This window comes from Lucilia cuprina, chromosome 4 (genome assembly GCF_022045245.1).
Source record: "Lucilia cuprina isolate Lc7/37 chromosome 4, ASM2204524v1, whole genome shotgun sequence".
Taxonomy (NCBI): domain Eukaryota; kingdom Metazoa; phylum Arthropoda; class Insecta; order Diptera; family Calliphoridae; genus Lucilia; species Lucilia cuprina.
Window position 1 is genome coordinate 42,213,569 of NC_060952.1, and position 19,139 is coordinate 42,232,707.

At 27.1% G+C, this 19,139-nt stretch overlaps 1 protein-coding gene across 2 annotated transcripts; it reads left to right on the forward strand.

The window, feature by feature from the left end:
* Nucleotides 1-1,626: 1,626 nt before the first annotated feature.
* On the forward strand, nt 1,627-17,852 carry LOC111677310 (zinc transporter ZIP13 homolog). 2 transcript variants are annotated; one of them, XM_023438399.2, is made up of 6 exons: nt 1,627-1,689; nt 16,053-16,526; nt 16,600-16,710; nt 16,958-17,365; nt 17,435-17,590; nt 17,656-17,852. In XM_023438399.2, the coding sequence occupies exons 2-6, from the start codon at nt 16,316-16,318 to the stop codon at nt 17,832-17,834; spliced, it is 1,065 nt and encodes a 354-aa protein (XP_023294167.2). In that variant the 5' UTR covers nt 1,627-1,689; nt 16,053-16,315; the 3' UTR covers nt 17,835-17,852. The 2 variants fall into 2 exon arrangements, with proteins under 2 accessions (XP_023294167.2, XP_023294168.2); XM_023438400.2 differs by lacking the exon at nt 1,627-1,689 and adding an exon at nt 4,015-4,499.
* The last annotated feature ends 1,287 nt before the right edge of the window (nt 17,853-19,139 follow it).

Genomic DNA, 19,139 nt, shown 5'->3' on the forward strand with positions numbered 1-19,139 from the left:
TAAACTTTTTTAACAAATCACTTTGTTTTACTACATTAAAACAAAAATAAATCAATATTTGTTTAAAGTGAAAATATGGAAGTAATATTTTATACAATATATTATAAAATTTGACAAAAAATAATATCAAAAAATGCTCCTATATTAACTGTGATAAACGGTTGTCAGCCTTTACAACGTTATCAAGCAATCGTATAAACTTCAAATTTTTGCTTTGAATGTTGCGAGAACTTTAATTCTTCGCTTTTATATGAACCACGTTTATGATTAGAATTCGTTAACAATTAACTTATTTCCGATATATGTATTTTATCAAATTTTATAGATTTAGCCCCATTAACTCCAACTTTCAAATAAATTACCAAAATATGCACAAATAAATATATAAAATTTTGTCCAAAAACACAAATTTTGCAAAAAAAAAATGCTCTAATGACTAAAATATGCAAAAATATATGCATATAAAAACTTGCTTATATATGAAGGTTATTATAAATAAATTCCGAAAAATTTAAACATTTTATAACGTTTTTTTTGTAAATTTTAAAAATGGTTTATGAATACTGTTACAAAATTAATAAATGTTAAACCGCCGCTAAAACTTTCAGTGGTAGACAACGCCGTGTTAATTTTCGTCGGCATAGTTGTCTGTCCCCCATATTTGTTTAGTCAGTGTTGACAAAGTTTGTACATTACATTAAACTTATTTTGTTAAGCATAAAATGGTACCACTGAATTATTTTAAAAAATTTTAACTTTTGTTTCCAACTGAAAGAATAATAATCTAAAATGTAACTTACAATAAATTAAATATTCTAATTGCGGTCTATTGTTTTTAAACTTTAGAAGAGGGAAATATACAATTCATTGTTTTTTCAAGTTTATTAAATTTTTAATAGTTTTTTGTAAGTATGTTAAAAAAAAACCTAATATCTAATACTAAACGCTTTCTCTTGACATAACTTAATTGGCTTTTCAAAATTTCTAATATTTCACCATTTTTCTTGTATATCTAAATATGTATCTGACCCGCCTGCTGCGAATAGTAGACAAATTTTGTAAAGCTTATTTATGAGAGCTTTGATACATAGTACTTTGATAAAGTACTATTTTTAATGTTGTTTTGTACGATTTTAAAATGACATTTGTCATCCCTGGTTTGAACACGGCACTTTATATAAAATGTTTTTCAAAATGTTGTATATATTTTATAAAATTCGTTGTTAAGTGAATAACATTAAACACAATTGAATAGAGAAGCGCTAGTATAATTTCAAGAATTGTATATTGTGCAAATATTAAAAAAAAGTCAATAATAAAAATTACATAAAACTCGAATGATATGCATAGAAACATTTGTGAATAATTATTAACTAATTTATCTTGGGTAATTCTGCGACGAAATAATCACTCAGTTTCAGTGTAAACTAGTGAAAAAACAAAAAAAAAAAAATACATGTGAAAAATTACTACGCATTATCAACATAAATAAAACAAAAACAGCAAAACATACACAAATCGTTCAAAAAAACTTTTTGTGTATTTGTTGGATTATTTATTTATATTAATTTCTTTGTTGACAAACAAATGTAAACAAAATTTTAGTCGAAATTTTAGCATATTTTCGCGTGTGATTCTAAGAAAATAAAATACAATTACTATTTAATTGCAAATTTTAAACCAAAGCAGGTATGGTAATTTTCTATTTTCTTTGTTGGTATTTTCTATATTTTTAAAACGTCATTTGTTAACAATTATTTTTTTTTTTTTATAAAACTTTTTAGTTAAGTGGTAGCATGTATATTTTATCATCATTATTTGATAATTATTTTACTATCATTAAATTCAATTACTTGTTTGCAAGCGAGTTTCTTTAACTAATTTTTGTTTTTGTTTACTATTGACATTTCTTCGGTTGTTGTTGATTCCACCATATTTATTATTGCAGCCATATTTGTTTTGATTTTTGCTTACGGTACATTTTTTTTGTTTCTTTTGTTATGTAGAAGATTAATAATCAATTAGATTGTATGCTAAAAACCAGAAATCAAAATTTATACAATAAAAAGATATAAAAAATATACATTGATAAATCTTTTCGTGTTTAAAAAGAGAATAATGTGATAATGGTAAATCATTAAAAAGTGTGAGTGAAATAACCCAGCGAACAAAAAAAAACAGAAAATTTTATATTAAATTACACATGCCAACAGAGTATACTTTTCTAAAGGTTTCATCACATTATGTTTTCGAGATATCTTACACCAATCGTTGAATTATGCACATATATAAATTTCGAGTCGAAAATCTCAATTTTTGCCCTAAACCACTGGAGATGTTTAAAAAATTTGATTTTGATAGATCTTTCTTTAAGGGGGCTCTGACATATTATGAAAGGATCTCCACGTAATATCGAATCAAACACTCGATTTCCGTTCAAATCGACTACAAACCTGCAGGGTGCACAAATATAATATTATAATGATACAAAAACCAACAAAATCTAAAGAAAAGATTAATTGCAAATAGACTGACGAGATCCTTAATAGGGTAGATATGTAAATTAAGAATTGATTTTAATAATATTTGGTAGTGGTTTTATGGTTCACGTTATTAGTTTTTAGGAAATAATTTATGATTAAGCGAAGATCAGATGCTTTATCTTCGATTGTTTACAATCAGTAACTTCATGAATGATTGAATACTATATAAGATTATACAATTAAAACTTGGAAAACTTCTTTTCAACGGACGAAAATTTCTAGAATAGGTATAATTTTTTGATATCCCTTAAAATTCCCAATAATTATCTGAGCGCTAAATTGTCAAATTTTTTTCATCATAATCTATTAATTTTATTAAAAAACATTCATGATAAAATCTACGTCATAAATTTTCAATCCCTTAATTTAGTTTTGCGTTAAAATTAAACACATGTATGTATATTTATAAGACTATATGTGCGAGAAATGTTAAAAATCAAGATGGTGACATTTAAAAAGTAGCTAAAGGTAACAAAACTGAAAAATTTTTTGATTTATAATTACGCTAGATGTTTAATTATCTTTTAATGCTCCTATTTTTTTAAAATTTATTGAAGCATTTTTGAGAGTTTGACAAAAATTTGTTAAAAAATATTAATTTATATTAAACATCCTATACTTAATAATAAAAAATATTTTATCATTGAATACAGGTTTTCAGTTGAATATTTAATTAAGCACCCTAAAGTAAAGTACAGACTTATACCAAATCAAAATAAAAAATTTTTGTTTAAAACGCAATATTTTGAACTTATTTAAAATATTTTACTTTATATACCTTAATTTAAGTATATACATCCTTACATATGTATGTAAAAAGAAATACATAATACCTATGCAGTTTATTTATATTCCCAATTCTATCTGAATTCTTGAAAGATTTCAAAATTTAATTTTTGCACTCTTAACATATAAAGCCAATTTCTCAAGCTGCAATCTCATACTTGTATTACAGCAACAATAAACAAAAATGAAATAATTCGCGATAAGAGACTGAAGCAAAAAAACATGACACATCAAATGAATTTATAGTAGACTAATCGAAATAAACAACAAAAATCATATTGTTATTTTTTTTTGTTGCTTTTTAATCACACAAAAATTACAATTGTCTAGGTAAATAAATACAAATGTACATTTCATAAATGATATGTATGAGCACGAGCACACTTGATTTTAATGACAATTCTCTACACTACACTACGCTAAACAGTCTTCTCCATTAAAGTAGAGTGCAGAGTGCAAAAAATATCAAACAATGGCCGAAGGATTTAAAAACAAAAACAATTTATATAGTTAGTATAAATTAACAACGATCGAATTTCTATTTCTAAGTTTGAATTTAGAAAAATTTATAATGAAATGACAACAAATAAAAGATAAATTAATTCGTTAGAATAAAGCTCATGTATTTTATATAAATATTTGTGATACCTATGCTCTCTTTATTTAATATATATTTTTTTTAAAGATATTTTCTAGAAAAACGCAAACAACAAAAAAAGATCATCAAACTCAATAGTTTTACAAAAGAATCTTATTTTTTTACTTCTACTCATTTTATGTTCGAATTTCAACATTAAACGGTTTTGAGGCGTCTTATTGATAAGATGTCGTTTTGTGTGGATTAAAATAACTAAATGTTGCCGGTTCAATTAATTTATAAATAAAAAAATAAATTAAACTAATTTGCAAACAACAATATTAGAAAAAAAAATGTGTCGAATTTAACAAGGAAATTGAAAACATAATTTTAACAAGAATTAATAGTTTTTTAATTATAATATTAATAACAAAAAAAGTGCTAAAATTAAAATAAAATATACCTATAGCTAATACGTACATATGTGTTCCTAATACGTCATTGTTATAACGTAAATAAATTAAACTCGTTTTTATTAATACGCGCTCAGTATAAATAAAACGCTGTAACGTCATTTTGTAAATTATAAAGTTGTAAGTGTTATTTTTCATTTATTTCATAGTTCTTTGTTTATAATTGTTTTTAAAAACTAATGTAAATGTTTTTTAAGTCTGATAGTGAATAAATAGTATTATTCATATTATGTTAAATAATTTATAATAGATCATTTTTAAATAAAAAAACTTTAAGAGATGTGCTAAAAATGGATAAATTGGTAATTTCGATTAAAAAGTCTATACTATTAGAAAGAATACTAGCCGAGTCTGTCTGCTTTACTTACCCTATTATTGAGCTTTATTGACTCCACGTGAAGAAAAGAACCATTGACCATAAACTAAAGATATGTTCACAATGATAGAGTATTCCAGCAACTTGTACCTATTTATCTTTCATTTTATCAATGATATTTAAATCTTCACTATCTCGATTTAATTCACTCCAAAGTGGACTACTTCGATTTCACGCAAACCCTATAACATATAGGTATTTAAAATCACAATTTATAGGATGATTTAAAAAATTCTCGATTTTTACAAAATTGTTAAGAATTTCTATTGCTTTTAATCAGGAACAGAAAATCATGATTATTCTTAAAATTTAAAACAATAATAAAATACATAGTTAAAAATTTAAGGCGGTTATTTTGTTTTGTTTGTCGGTGTAGCTGGGTTCACAATCCTTGGTGCTTGTTTGTTAAACTCCGAGACGTTCCGGTGCGGGAACGGGGTTATTTTGTAAATCCCTTAAAAACTTTAATTTTCATATAAATTTTTTTTTGTATTTTCAAAAATTTGTATGAAAATATTTTCAACGCAAGGTGAAGTGTTTGGTTTATAAAAGCGAAAAATATATAATCGCATTTTTAGATGTGATTAAGATGTCGTTTGTAAAGTATGAAATTAATGATTTTTTGCTGGGATAATATGATAAAATTACCTTTTAATGGAGCATTGAGTAAGTGAATAGACTAGCAAACAAAAAATACATGTAAAACCAGTTTTAAATCCGGAAATGTCGGGTAATGAGATTTTTAAACTGTTATTTTTAAGTAGTTATTCACCCAAAAAGTAACTACTTATACTTTTCTCCAAAATTACTTGCCTACAGGGGGCAAAATCTCGCACTCGATATCAATTGAAACAGAAAACTCATTTATACCGATTTCCGTATTGATCGGACCTTAGTCCCTACGCAAACATAACTTTTATAAAAACATATGCAAGTATGTATAAACATCTTTTAAAACACATAATAAAGAAGCATACAAAAATTCGCCAATGCAGAATAAAGAGTTTATATGTACTTCTACAAAACAATAATTATAAAATATTTAAGCCAATTGTATATAGAAAAGACATCAATTGATTGAGTCTTTGTCATAATAATGTTTAAATTATTTAGCAATTATTATTGTTGTAATAAACATACAATCAATTAAATAAGTTCATTTGTGTAGTTACATATGTAATATACTTTTCAAGTTTAACTTTATATAACAACTATTCATTATTTTTGTTATTTTTACTTTTCCGTAAAACTTCTTCCTGCTTTTTTTTCTACATATCTTTCATTGAAACGTATAAATGTTTACCAATAGAGTTACTTTTTGTTGCTGATGAATCGTGCCCTCGGGTGTTGTATTAGTCTGAAATTCTACTATACCAACACCAGTTTCTTTTTATTTCTTCTTGTACAGTCACCTAAGAACGCAATCTTGATGGTTTCTTTTTTCTTCTTCTTTGTTTAAACAATTGGTTTTAAAGTTTGTGTTAAAGTAAATTTTTTTATAAATGATGGAATTGACGACTTAAAAGCACTATTTTAATAAAAGTATGTAGAGTCTAAATTAGGTGGAAACCCATAAAAGGGAACTTTTTAGTAATTTTCGTTTTTCAAAAGGTACTTTTTGACTATTATATAATTTTGAACCTAAGAACATAAAATTATACTTAATTTGTAGATTCTGAATTAGGTGAGAACATATAAAACGGTTTTGGTAATTTTTCGTTTTTCGAAAGGTACTTTTTGAGTTTTCTATAATAATAAACCCAGAAACATGATATTAAGTATGTACAGCCCCGATTAAATGAGAACAATTCAATGGGGATTTTTTTTACTTCTTCGTTCTGCAAAAGGTACTTTTTGAATTTTCTATAATATTGAACCAAGAAACATTAATTTAAGTATGTAGAGTCAAAATTAAGTAAGAACCAGAAAAATTGAACTTTTTGGTATATTTTTGTTTTTTAAAAGGTACTTTTTGAATTTTTTATAATATTGAACCTAGAAATATGAAATTAAGTGTGTAGAAAAAAGTAAAAGTAAATTTTTGAATTTTCCATAATATTGAATATTGAAACAATATTGAAGAAAGTTATATTAAAAAGGACTTTGTGGTACTGACTGTTTTTTTAACAAACAGACGAATATAGAACTCTTACTTGTTTTTATTTCAAAATTTAACTATCATGGAATAAATTTATAACAAACCAAATAAAAAACTAAGTATACCAACCACATTGAAGATGAATTAATGAGAATATTTTGAAAACTTGTTTATTTTATTTGCTTTTTTTACTAATATCTATCTTTCTTTTTTAACCAAAAACTCTATAAATAAAAATACTAATTAATCGTTAAAAATGCGTTAGTATTAGGTTTTGTTAAAGCTAGACATAATAAAAACAACTGTTATTTATTTCTATATTAAAAGTCATATAATCTTATTTAACGTTCACAATAATAGAAAATAATTCAGTAAAAATATGCTTAAGGTGTTAGAAAGAGATTTTTGTTGGTTTTCATCTTGCAGAGGAAGATATTTTCCAAAAATCTATAAGTAGTAAACATAAAGTATTAAACAAGTGTATTTGATTAAGTTGTACCGAAATTCTTTCAATTTTGAATTATTTTAATTAATTATCACAATACATATAATGCAACACTTGTTGTCTTAAAATAGATCCATTAGTAAATAAAGTAAAGTACTCTATGACAATTTGAATTAAAAATGGATACAAATATATTTTAATACATATTATTTAAAAATAATAAATTCTCAAAACAATCCATAAATATTTCTTTTTCCACGAATTTATCACTCTCGAATATTTTTGTAAAATATAACTTATTAAATCAGTACAAAAAAGTAGCTCTTTTTTTAGTGAGTTTAATTTGAAATTGTTAAGGATAATTGATATCTGGTTCCTTGAAATTATGTAATTTGGTATAATAATAATGTTCCAAAAGAATGAGTCAAGAAGAAATGGCGACATAACTATTTACAAGGTTACTCTTTAATTTAAAAAAAATAAGCGTAATAAGTCCTTGGACAAACCTCATCTTAATATCAAAAGGAAGCATCAAATCTACTGAATTTTTAAAACTCAAGTTATTATCCAGAATGACGCCGTTTTCTATCTACAAACTCAATCAAATCTCTGCCAAAAGTTACTGAGAAGTTGTTATAATCAAAATTAGCAAACAACAAAGCCTTATTCGTACTACATACCGTTACCTGAATCGCGAACGTCCCTAACTATCCAAAAAATCAAAATAGATTTTATTGTTGATTCTAATGTATTGCATTAAAACAAATGTCCACACCAAAAATGGACTCCTCCGACCATAATACAAATACATTTAAATTTTAAAAGTAAAAAAAGTCCAATTAATCCATTTTTATATACGCCATTGTCAACTATCATAACAAATGATAGGTTTCTTTATTAAACAATTTGTTAATTTACCACAAATAAATCGCGTTGATAGAAACAATATTTTCAAAAGTTTTTTGTTTCTCCTGTAAATTTTTAAAAATTTTAGAAAAGGCCGTTGGAATTTTAGATGACGATATGTAGGATTAACAGAAAGGTCAATATTAGAAATCCAGCTAAACAAAAAATCAACATTATAATTAATAATATTCTATAACACATCCGGAAATTCAGATCTGCACATCATCAACAAAATAAAATGTAAGACACATGTTATTCGATAGAGTATTGAGTAGGTCATCCATAAACGTTAAAAAATAAGAGGACCAGAACAGATTCCTGAGAAAAAGCACCGAAAGCACTATAGAAGAACGACCACTGCAAGCAATATATTGACTTATATCAGAGTGATAAGAATACTCCAATTTACAGTCTGATCGGAAGAATCCATAATGACAATGCAGTTTATTAACTATAGTTAATAAAAGTAAATAATTAACTATATCAAGAGCCTTACTCTATCAAAAGCCAGGTCAGCAAAATGTCAGCAATGACTACCAATAATAATGTAGCACTTCTCCTGTACGATTATCTTAATTTTTCTTATATCTGATTTAGCTCGATTTATAGATCAGCAAAACACTTTATTTTATCACGCTGATATTCACCATTCGCAATATCCCTAACAGAGGTATTTTCGTTTCCGTTTATAATTTCTATAATATAATTTTCCGATCTTATAAAGTATACCTGTATGTTGTATATTCTGAATGATATAGATAGTGGAGTGGATTTAGTCATGTCCGTCTGACCGTCAGTCTTTATATCAATATCACTATTTGAGAACATATAAAAATGGAGTTGATTGGTACTTTTTTGTGCTTAAAAAGGTATTTTTTATAATATTGAACCTGGAAATATAATATTAAGCGAGTAGAGATCGTCAAATAATAGAAGAATAGAAGAAAACAAAAAAACTAAATCAAAATATATGGAAGAAGAATTAAGGTTTCAAAATTTGCGTGAAGTTTTTATAAATAAAAAATTGTTTTCTATGAAAAAAATCAATAATTTTTTTTAAATTCTCTACCAAAAAATTTCATCTCTATTAACGTGGACATTTTTATGCAATTTAAATTGTTATCTCTCAAAACTGTAACATTGTTAAAACATCTTGCATTTTTAGGTCTGTTCATACCTAGCTTTATTAAGTTTTTTTTTATTAAAAAAAAAAATACTAACTTAGATACAGTATTAATTAATGCTAAAATTATTCACTATATTTTGTAGAGGTTAATGGACTAAAACTTATGTATTATTTAAATAAGCATTATTAATAAATAAGAATAAACAGATATTGGCATGTTTTTAGCCCAGTAGGAAAAACTGTTGTTCGTGTGCTAAAGAAAACAAAGAAAGTAAAAATAAACAATGATAATTATTTTATTTAAATTATAAATAAGTATTGATAAACTGCACAAAACTACCAGATAATAATATACAATTCGATTTAAATAATAATAACAGCGGTAAATAATGTTTATTATACTGAGCCAATGACAAAGAAATAATTTTAAATTTATTAAAAAATTTAAAGTTTATGGTACCACTATGCACTGTACATTAGAGTGCTCCAAAAAAACTAAGTTTCGAATTTTGCCCGTCCCCCCCTAAAATTGTTTTACGGGTTATAAAAATAAGTCGTGCAAAAATTTAGGTCAATAGGACTATGTTAACTGGTACCGCAACGACTCTGAAGTTTGAAGATGCATTTACATGGGGAAAATATACAATTTTTCAGTTTTCACAAAAGTTTTGTCATTAAACAATTTGTTTTGCACTTTATTGTCAAAGAATCGTAATGTACACAGAATTAGCGTTACAAAAAACACAAAAATTGTTTGAAAGATGTAAAAGTTATTAAAAATTCCACAGGCCATTATCGTGTCTCAGAGCACTTGAATTCGAAATGTGATAAGAAAATAAACACATTTTTGAAAATATTCTAATAAAACAATTGTATTACTTAAAATACATCTGTAGTTTCTTGAATATGAGTTTTTGTCCTTATAGAATAACATAAACCTGTTCTCAGCTATGGTCGAAAAATTTTGATATTTTTAACGGTCGTTTCAAAATTCAAATTTTAGTTTTTTTGATACTTTGTTAAACAAATTTTAATATTTTTGGGAGAACTCTAGGGATTTATGGACAACAGATTAGGGAATAAAACAGTAAAAAATTAGGTCAATACCTCTTATAGTTTGCCGGTACTTGCAATTTTAATTCAGCGGATTTCGAGAAAAACCCATTTTTATGTAATATTTTGCAAAATTAGCCTTTTTATTATATTGTTGCGTATTTTAAATGGAACCTTTTGTAAATTTATTAGTCCACATATTTCTAAATAAAAATCAAGAGTTTCGTGCAATTTGGACGCCATTAACCCATAAACTTTAAAGGTCAAAGGTCAAATTTTGTAATATTTGCAATTTTTTTATGGAAACTAGTCGAAATTGTTTCTATTTTTAGGTAGATTATCACAAAACTTAAGAAATTTATTTATTAACAATCGATGTTTACAATAATAGTGAAAAAATTAATTAACCCTTAAACGGCCCGATGTTTTAAAAACATGCCAATTTGGACATATTTCAATAAAAACTGGTGCCGTTGCGGCACCTAATTTTTTGCACGACTTATTTTTATAACCCATAGAACAATTCTATTTGGGGGGACGCCTATCCTTCGAAGGCTAATTCCTCAAAGTTCTTGTCGAGGGAGAGGATCCTACTTAGAAGGTACCGACAAAGCGTTGCTAAATTCAAGAGAATATACGGCCCCTAGGTTGGTGTACTCCTTGTTTACAACGGGTGAATGTTGCCGTCAACATGGAAAACACACAAAGGAGTTATAGATCGATAACATCATTAACCTGTGGTCGGGCAAAAGGCCAAGGCGCTCTTATACTAGCCTCTGCAAAAATGTCAGTAAGGGAAAATTTTTTGGTTGCTACGCCCTTTTGCATTTCGGGTAACGATACGTACGTACGTACATATGTATATATGAGATTGACAAGTCAAAAACTACAAATTGTAAATCTATTTATTATTTAATTTCTTATCATTAATAACAACAGTAAAAATGACAACAATAACATTTTGCTATAAAGTTTAAAATAACCATTTAAGTATTGAAAATTTACAGTGATTTTTATATAGCACTCAGCCATAAATGCATTAATAGGCTACTTCTATAATTTAAACTCATTCATTCACACTTGTAATTTAATATTTAAAATTAATTTTATTACCATGTGAACAACTTTTCGGCCCATTCTCTCCTTTATTAATATTTTTTGGGATTTGGTGATCAATCAATCAATTGAAAACAAAAATGTTTAACTTGTTGAAATTGTTAATTCATAGAATTAGATTTGTTAAAAGTCCACACTTTCCCTCATTATATGTGGGTCCTGCCTGTCAATTTTAGGGAATTTACATACTCTACCGACAGACAATAGGTACTTAAAAGGGGGCTTATAATTTCTATTCGCCTTCTATAGTATGTTGATGGTGTGGCTATCTTATCATCAACAATTTTGCTCATATTTCTTTAACTAAAGTATAGATTTGTTTTTAGAAATAAATTGTTATATTTTTTTTTCATAATATTCACCACAAATTTTATTTGTAGACACTTGTCTGCTGTCAGTAGTATATGTTTAAACAATATATTGAAGTTTCCATAAACCAATTTGGAATAATTTAATTCAGTTAATGTTAACACTTCGTACGGTTTGTGTTGGTAGTTAAAGTTGTTATAAGTTTTATTTAAAATTTATTTAAATATAAAATGCATTAATTATTTACAGTTTTAATTTCCTTAATACTTATTGTTTTAAAATTAATATGTGTGTTTGCTACATTTAAAAAATTAAACAATAACTTGTTATACTACAGACCAGATTTTGTGTATTACTCGCTTTCCTTGGGAATTTACATCATTCTCATATTTGATTGGTGCAGTTGTGTGTGCTTAATGAAATTAATACAATATTTATAACTTTAATAATGTTTTGGTCTTGAAATATTGTTTAAAAATCTGTTACATTTATTTATAATGTTCTTAATGTTATTTTTATCTTAAACACTTTTTTAAAAATTGTGTCAAACCTTTAAAAGTAAAAGTTTTTTTGATTTGCTGTTTGTGATTCGAAGTTATTAAAGAAAAATATGTTTTACAGGAGATATTGAAGTTTTTTTTAACGAATATATGTTTTATATTGCAAATATAATAACAAATTCATATCATACATCAACATGTTTAAAAAGTATCTATTAATTAAGCATTTTTTTGGAAAACTAAAAGACTTTACAATTCTAAATGCAAACTACCTATACCTATGGGATTAGAACAAGTATCCAAGACCGATCGTATGTCTGGATGGATGGCTGTTCATGTAAAGCTTTTGTGCAAGTCTTAAAACATTTGCTACGTACGACTTTATTGGGCTAAGGACGAGGTCTATTGAAAATAGTTAAAATGGGTTTTTTTATTTCACCAAGCGATACTCTAATTGGGCTTTTGTTTGATGACTCGAAGTTCGATTTGATTGGTCCCCCTACAGAAAATGTCTTGAGAATTGACAAAATCAGCTTTACCAGACTTGAAGTTTCATTGGTCATCAACTACATATGTAGTTGTCAGACAATCCGTTATATGTGGTCTCATAAGTAGAGGTAGGGTTTTAGAGCTAGACTGCTATGAGTTATCAGTCATTTATATAAATCCTTTGGGTCTTTGGATAGTATCCGTCTGGATGCCACGTTAACACTGTTCATTGATTCGCAGTACTGAGACCATTATTTTGGGTTATTATACCCTCCACCACCATCAGTGGTGATAGAGGGTATATATAACTTTGTCATTCCGTGTGTAACACCAAGAAATATTCATCTAAGACCCAACAAAGTACATATATTCTGGGTCCTTATCAAATTCTGAGTCGATTTAGCTATGTCCGTCTGTCCGTCTGTCTGTGTAAAACACGCTCACGATAAAACGAAGCAATAGAAGTTAACCAAATTCACCCAAAATGTTCTTCGTTTTCCTAAGTTGTTTGGTATTGAAAATGGGCAAAATCGGTTCATATTGGGAAAAGTTATGAATCAAAATTTGAAACAACCTCGAAAAAAATAGGCATTTTTTGCACATTCTGATGTAGTTTTCTCGAAAACTATGCAAGATAATTCCATAAAAATTGGCACACATTCGTTTTCACATAAGAGCTTTATCTCTGCGTAAAACCGCTAGAATCGGTCCACAATTTCATATACCTTCCATACAAAAGTACAAATTCCCGGAAATTTTGGTTTTTTGTTAATAACTTCCGTCGTAATGTCGATATCTACACAAAATTTTGGAAATTGAAATTTTATGGCAATAGAATTTATTCAGAGGAAAAATTTTTTGGATGGGTCCATAATTGGTCATAGCTCCCATACAAGGTCCCCTCCCGAAAATCAGTTAAACCCGCATAACTCATTACTAAATTAAGATATCGTTATTAAATTTGGTACAAGTATTGCTCTTATATACGGAAATATTACAGTGAAAGATTTTTTGGATCGGTCCATATTTGGTCATAGCTCCCATACAAGGTCCCCTCCCGAAAATCACTTAAACACGCATAACTCATTACTAAATTAAGATATCGATATATAATTTGGTACAAGTATTGCTCTTATATACAGAAATATTACAATGAAAGCTTTTTTGGATCGGTCCACAATTGGTCATAGCTCCCATACAAGGTCCCCTCCCGAAAATCACTTAAACGCACATAACCCATTACTTAATTAAGATATCGATATAAAATTTGGTACAAGTATTGCTCTTACATACAGAAATATTAAAATTAAATCTTTTTTGGATCGGTCCATAATTGGTCATAGCTCCCATACAAGGTCCCCTCCCGAAAATTACTTAAACACGCATAACTCATTACTAAATTAAGATATCGATATAAAATTTGGTACAAGTATTGCTCTTATATACAGAAATATTACATTGAAAGTTTTTTTGGATCGGTCTATAATTGGCCGTAGATCCCATACAAGGTCCCCTCCCGAAAATCCGTTAAACGCGCAGTAGATCCCATACAAGGTCCCCTCCCGAAAATCAGTTAAACGCGCACAACTCGTTACTAAATTAAGATATAGACATAAAATTTGGTACAAGTATTGCTCTTATACACAGAAATATTACAATGAAAGATTTTTTCGATCGGTCCATATTTGGTCATAGCTCCCATATAAGGCCCCCTCCCGAAATCACTTAAACGCGCATTACTCATTACCAAAGATATCGATATAAAATTTGGTACAAGTATTGCTCTTATATACAGAAATATTACAATGAAAGTTTTTTTGGATCGGTCCATAATTGGTCATAGCTCCCTTCCGAAAATCATAAAAACCCACATAACTCATAACTAAATATTGATATCCATACATTTATCAAAAATATTGCTCTTATATACATAAATTTACTATAAAATTGTTTTACGATCGGTCCATATTTGGTCATAGCTCTTATACTAGGTCCAGAAAATCACTTAGAATCATAATAATTATTAATGATATAGATACAGAATTCAGAAATTTTGTCTTTATATACATAAAGGGACATAGCTCCCATACAAAGTCCTTTTACGAAAATCTCTTAAACGCACATTACTTATTACCAAATTAAGCTATTGATACTTAATTTGACAAAAATATTAGTTTTGTATACTTTTATTTCTCCTATATTAGGGGCAGGACCCTAAAATCGCTTTAACCGTATTTAAAGAGCATTATCAATTTGTGTTGAACAATATTTTGTGTAGAACATAATTATATACGTATTTGTATTTTGAAAATCTCTAAATCTTTCACACACATACATACAAATTACATGCAAATTACTAAATTTAAAATGTTCAATAAATCTTGGAATTGTAATAGATTTAACTTTTGGGATTTTTTCTATTAAAGACATGAGAAAACTTATTTTTAGAAATATTTGATCAATTAGAAAATTAATAACATAAAAGTAGCTGGTGGAGGGTATTTAAGATTCGGCACAGCCGAATATAGCACTCTAACTTGTTTTTTAACTTTTATAGATATACATGTGAGTTCCAAATTTTACACTTAAACTCAAGAAAACTAACCTATAACTCTTTGAATAATATCCGTCGGAATCTGGATAGTTTGTTAGCATTGTCGATTGATTCACAGTTCAGGGACCATTATTTTGGTAACTATTGTAGTTATATATATAAAGTCCTCATTTTACACTTAAAGTTAAAAAAATGTACAAAATTTGGAAATATCCGTCCCTTAGAATAGTAAAAGACCTTAAAAAAGATCTATTAAAAAATATTGGGTTTAAATTATTTAACTAACAGCAGCATCCATTATAAAACCTGCTAAATTAAACTAAAAATGATAAGATAATTTCACGTTTTTATTTATTTTTTTGTTCTATTATATTTTGTTGTTTATAACTGGTCAGGTATTTTTTATCTTATCATAGAGTATTTAAGTCCTCTTTTATTATTAGACAAATGGACGCATTGGCCATACATGACCCCTTTGATGGTGAATGGATAAAAAGTATTAACATTTCAAAATAAATGACATAAAAGTTAAGATATTTTATTTGAAAAAAATTGTATTTATTAAGTAAAATGTTGCTAGGGAATTTTATGCAACTATGTACTTACCATAGGGAACAATATATTTTTATTAAAATTAATAATAATAATTTGTCATATTCATATTTAATAAAATAATGAAATTTTTCTTATTATCGTTACAGATATTTACAAAATACTTTCTATTAGGAAATAAAAAAAAATTTTAAAATTTTGGATATTCTACCGATTTCGATGAGACAAAATTCTAAGAATTATATGTAAACATTCGCTATATTGTGATATTACCACGGATAATAAGGTTATTTCCCAGCTTTTGAAAACCGATAAGAATTTGTATAAAAGTGCAACAACGCCATTGTGATATTATTAATTTTAGTTTAACTATAAAGATAACCACAACAACAGCTTCCAAACACATTTCAAAATGAATTCCACAAACGGTTTTTTTGATGAACATATAACTATGTTATATACACATTTGATAAATCAATATGTGCCCGAATATTTTAAGGGTTTCGAATATACACCCTGGGTATTTTCTCTATTGGGTTCAGTGGTTATAGGTTTAAGTGGTATTTTACCGCTGCTTATAATACCAACAGATGACAAATTAAATAAACAAGGATACAAAGATCGTAAGTAAATTGTGTGTTTTGTTTTTTTTTTAATAAAAGTTATTTATGTTTTTTTTGTTGTTTCTTATTTTAGCTGGTGAATCAAAGTTCCTAAGAGTTTTACTTAGTTTTGCTGTCGGTGGTCTATTGGGTGATGTTTTTCTGCATTTATTGCCGGAGGCGTGGGAAGGTGACAATGAAAAGAGTAAGTAAAGTTGCTTTTTAATAAAAAAAATATCAGTTAGTTAAATGATTAAATGAAAATCCATTAAAATTAAATGAACTTTTAAATTTTTGTCTCAAAATATAATTTTTAAATGAAAATTTTTTGTAATCTAACATTTATATTGCTTTCTGTTTATTTGCTCTAAAAAATACCTATAGTTCTTCATACTAACGTTTCTAGATTTTAAAATTTCTAAAACTAATTTATTTCCTTATTTTCTCCCTAGCAACATCTGGTCACCCCTCTCTAAACTCTGGCCTTTGGGTACTATCTGGTATTTTAATTTTCACAATAGTAGAGAAAATCTTTTCTGGCTATGCAAATGCCGACGAAGAAAATCCTCAACCCAAATGTGTAGAAATTGCCAATTGTTTAATGCGACGCAGGGGAGGTAAACTATTGGAAGGTGAAACCTCAGAAAGTTGTGGTGGTAAAGGCTGTGACATAGAAGACGTTCCCAATGGTTGTTTTTTGCGTGAACGTGAGCAAAAGAGTAAAGATCAACCTAAAAAGGTGGCTGGTTATTTGAATCTTATGGCAAATTCTATAGATAATTTTACACATGGTTTAGCAGTGGCTGGTTCATTTTTGGTCTCATTTCGTCATGGTGTTTTGGCAACATTTGCTATATTGTGTAAGTATTTTTGTTTTAGAAAACAAAAAGTAAACATTTTTTAATAATTAATTTATTTGTTTATTTTAGTACATGAAATTCCCCATGAAGTAGGTGATTTTGCTATTCTTTTACGTTCCGGTTTTAGTCGTTGGGATGCGGCACGCGCTCAATTATTAACCGCTGGAGCTGGGCTTTTAGGTGCTTTAGTGGCCATTGGTGGTTCAGGTGTTACTTCAGCCATGGGTAAATATTTATTTTTATTTAAAGCAATGTTTTTTTTTTTAACTTATTTTATTTATTATTTACAGAGGCTCGCACTTCTTGGATTATGCCCTTTACTGCCGGTGGCTTTTTACACATAGCTTTGGTTACAGTATTACCGGATTTATTGCAAGAAAGCAATCGTCTTGAATCAATTAAACAATTTTTGGCTTTATTAGCTGGCATTGCCCTAATGGCCATAATGACCATACTATTCGAACACTAAAATTTTACATTCACATTTCAAAACAAACAACAAGCAACATGAAATTTAATTGTAAATCATAATTTAGTGTTAAATAAGCTTCTTACCAAATTAAAAATTTTATTTTATTAAAACAAAAGAAATAAAAAAGTACAAACTTTTGCTCCAACAACATATAAACGTTTCTTGTAATTTTATACAAGAAGTTTATATATTTAATTTTCGATTTGGTATTTCGCTTTTTTCATTTTTCAATAATTCATTTTTTAAAGCAATAAATTTAAAATTCTTTTTAAATTATTCTTTAAAAACACATATAACATGTATTTATAAAATTTAGCTAGTGCGTATGACTATTATGAAATATATTTAAATATAGATTTTTTTTCTTGTTAATTAGTTGTTAAAAGAAAGAAACTTATACATATTATAATTGAATATAATTAAACAAACATAAAAATATTTTCTAACATTTAATTATGTATAATATTTAATTACATACATAAATATTTTTACAAAAGCCATAAATTAATTGTAAATCAAAATTATCATTAATTTTGTTTCCCTTTTTTTAATTTAAATTCTTTAGTTATTTATAAAATAATTTTTTGTGTGATATACAAAAATTAAAGTGTTGAAAAAATATAAAAAATAAACCAATTTATGCATATTTAATGAAGTTTTTATCATTTGATTTGAATCAAATTATTGAAATCAAAATTTTTTGTTGGTCTGTGTAATTCTTTCTAAAAAATAATTTATCAACTTCATATATTGGACCAAGATGTTCACTTTTATTTATGTATACTTCACAAGGAAGAAGTTAATAAGTTATAAAACAATACCCACAACCCCAGGTATGATTTTATATCCACAATTAAAAATATGGCGTTTATAAATATTCCTCCTAGTCCTAGGCATTCCAACAATAAACAAAATCGAAATGCAGAATTATTTTTACCAAACAAACAAAAATTCCATTCGCATTAAAAGGCAGAATACCGAATTTTATGAGAATATAATAAAGACACTAAATTCCGAGAAATGTTATGGAGTCTAAAATAATAAAGATTGGACTAAATTGGGTGACGTTGTAAATAAGTATTTTGATAATTAAAACGACCGTATGATCTTCCATATATCTATTATCTAGAAGCTCCGTAGTGCATTTCTCGAAATTAAGTCAACTCTTGACTTAAAAATTCAAATAGAGTATATCCCCCCTTATATAAAAACTGGGTGTTACAGCAAGCCCAGCAACAATAAAGCGTAGTTCCCATGACAATTTAATCTCCGCTCCAGAACAACCCGATTCTCAATCGGCCA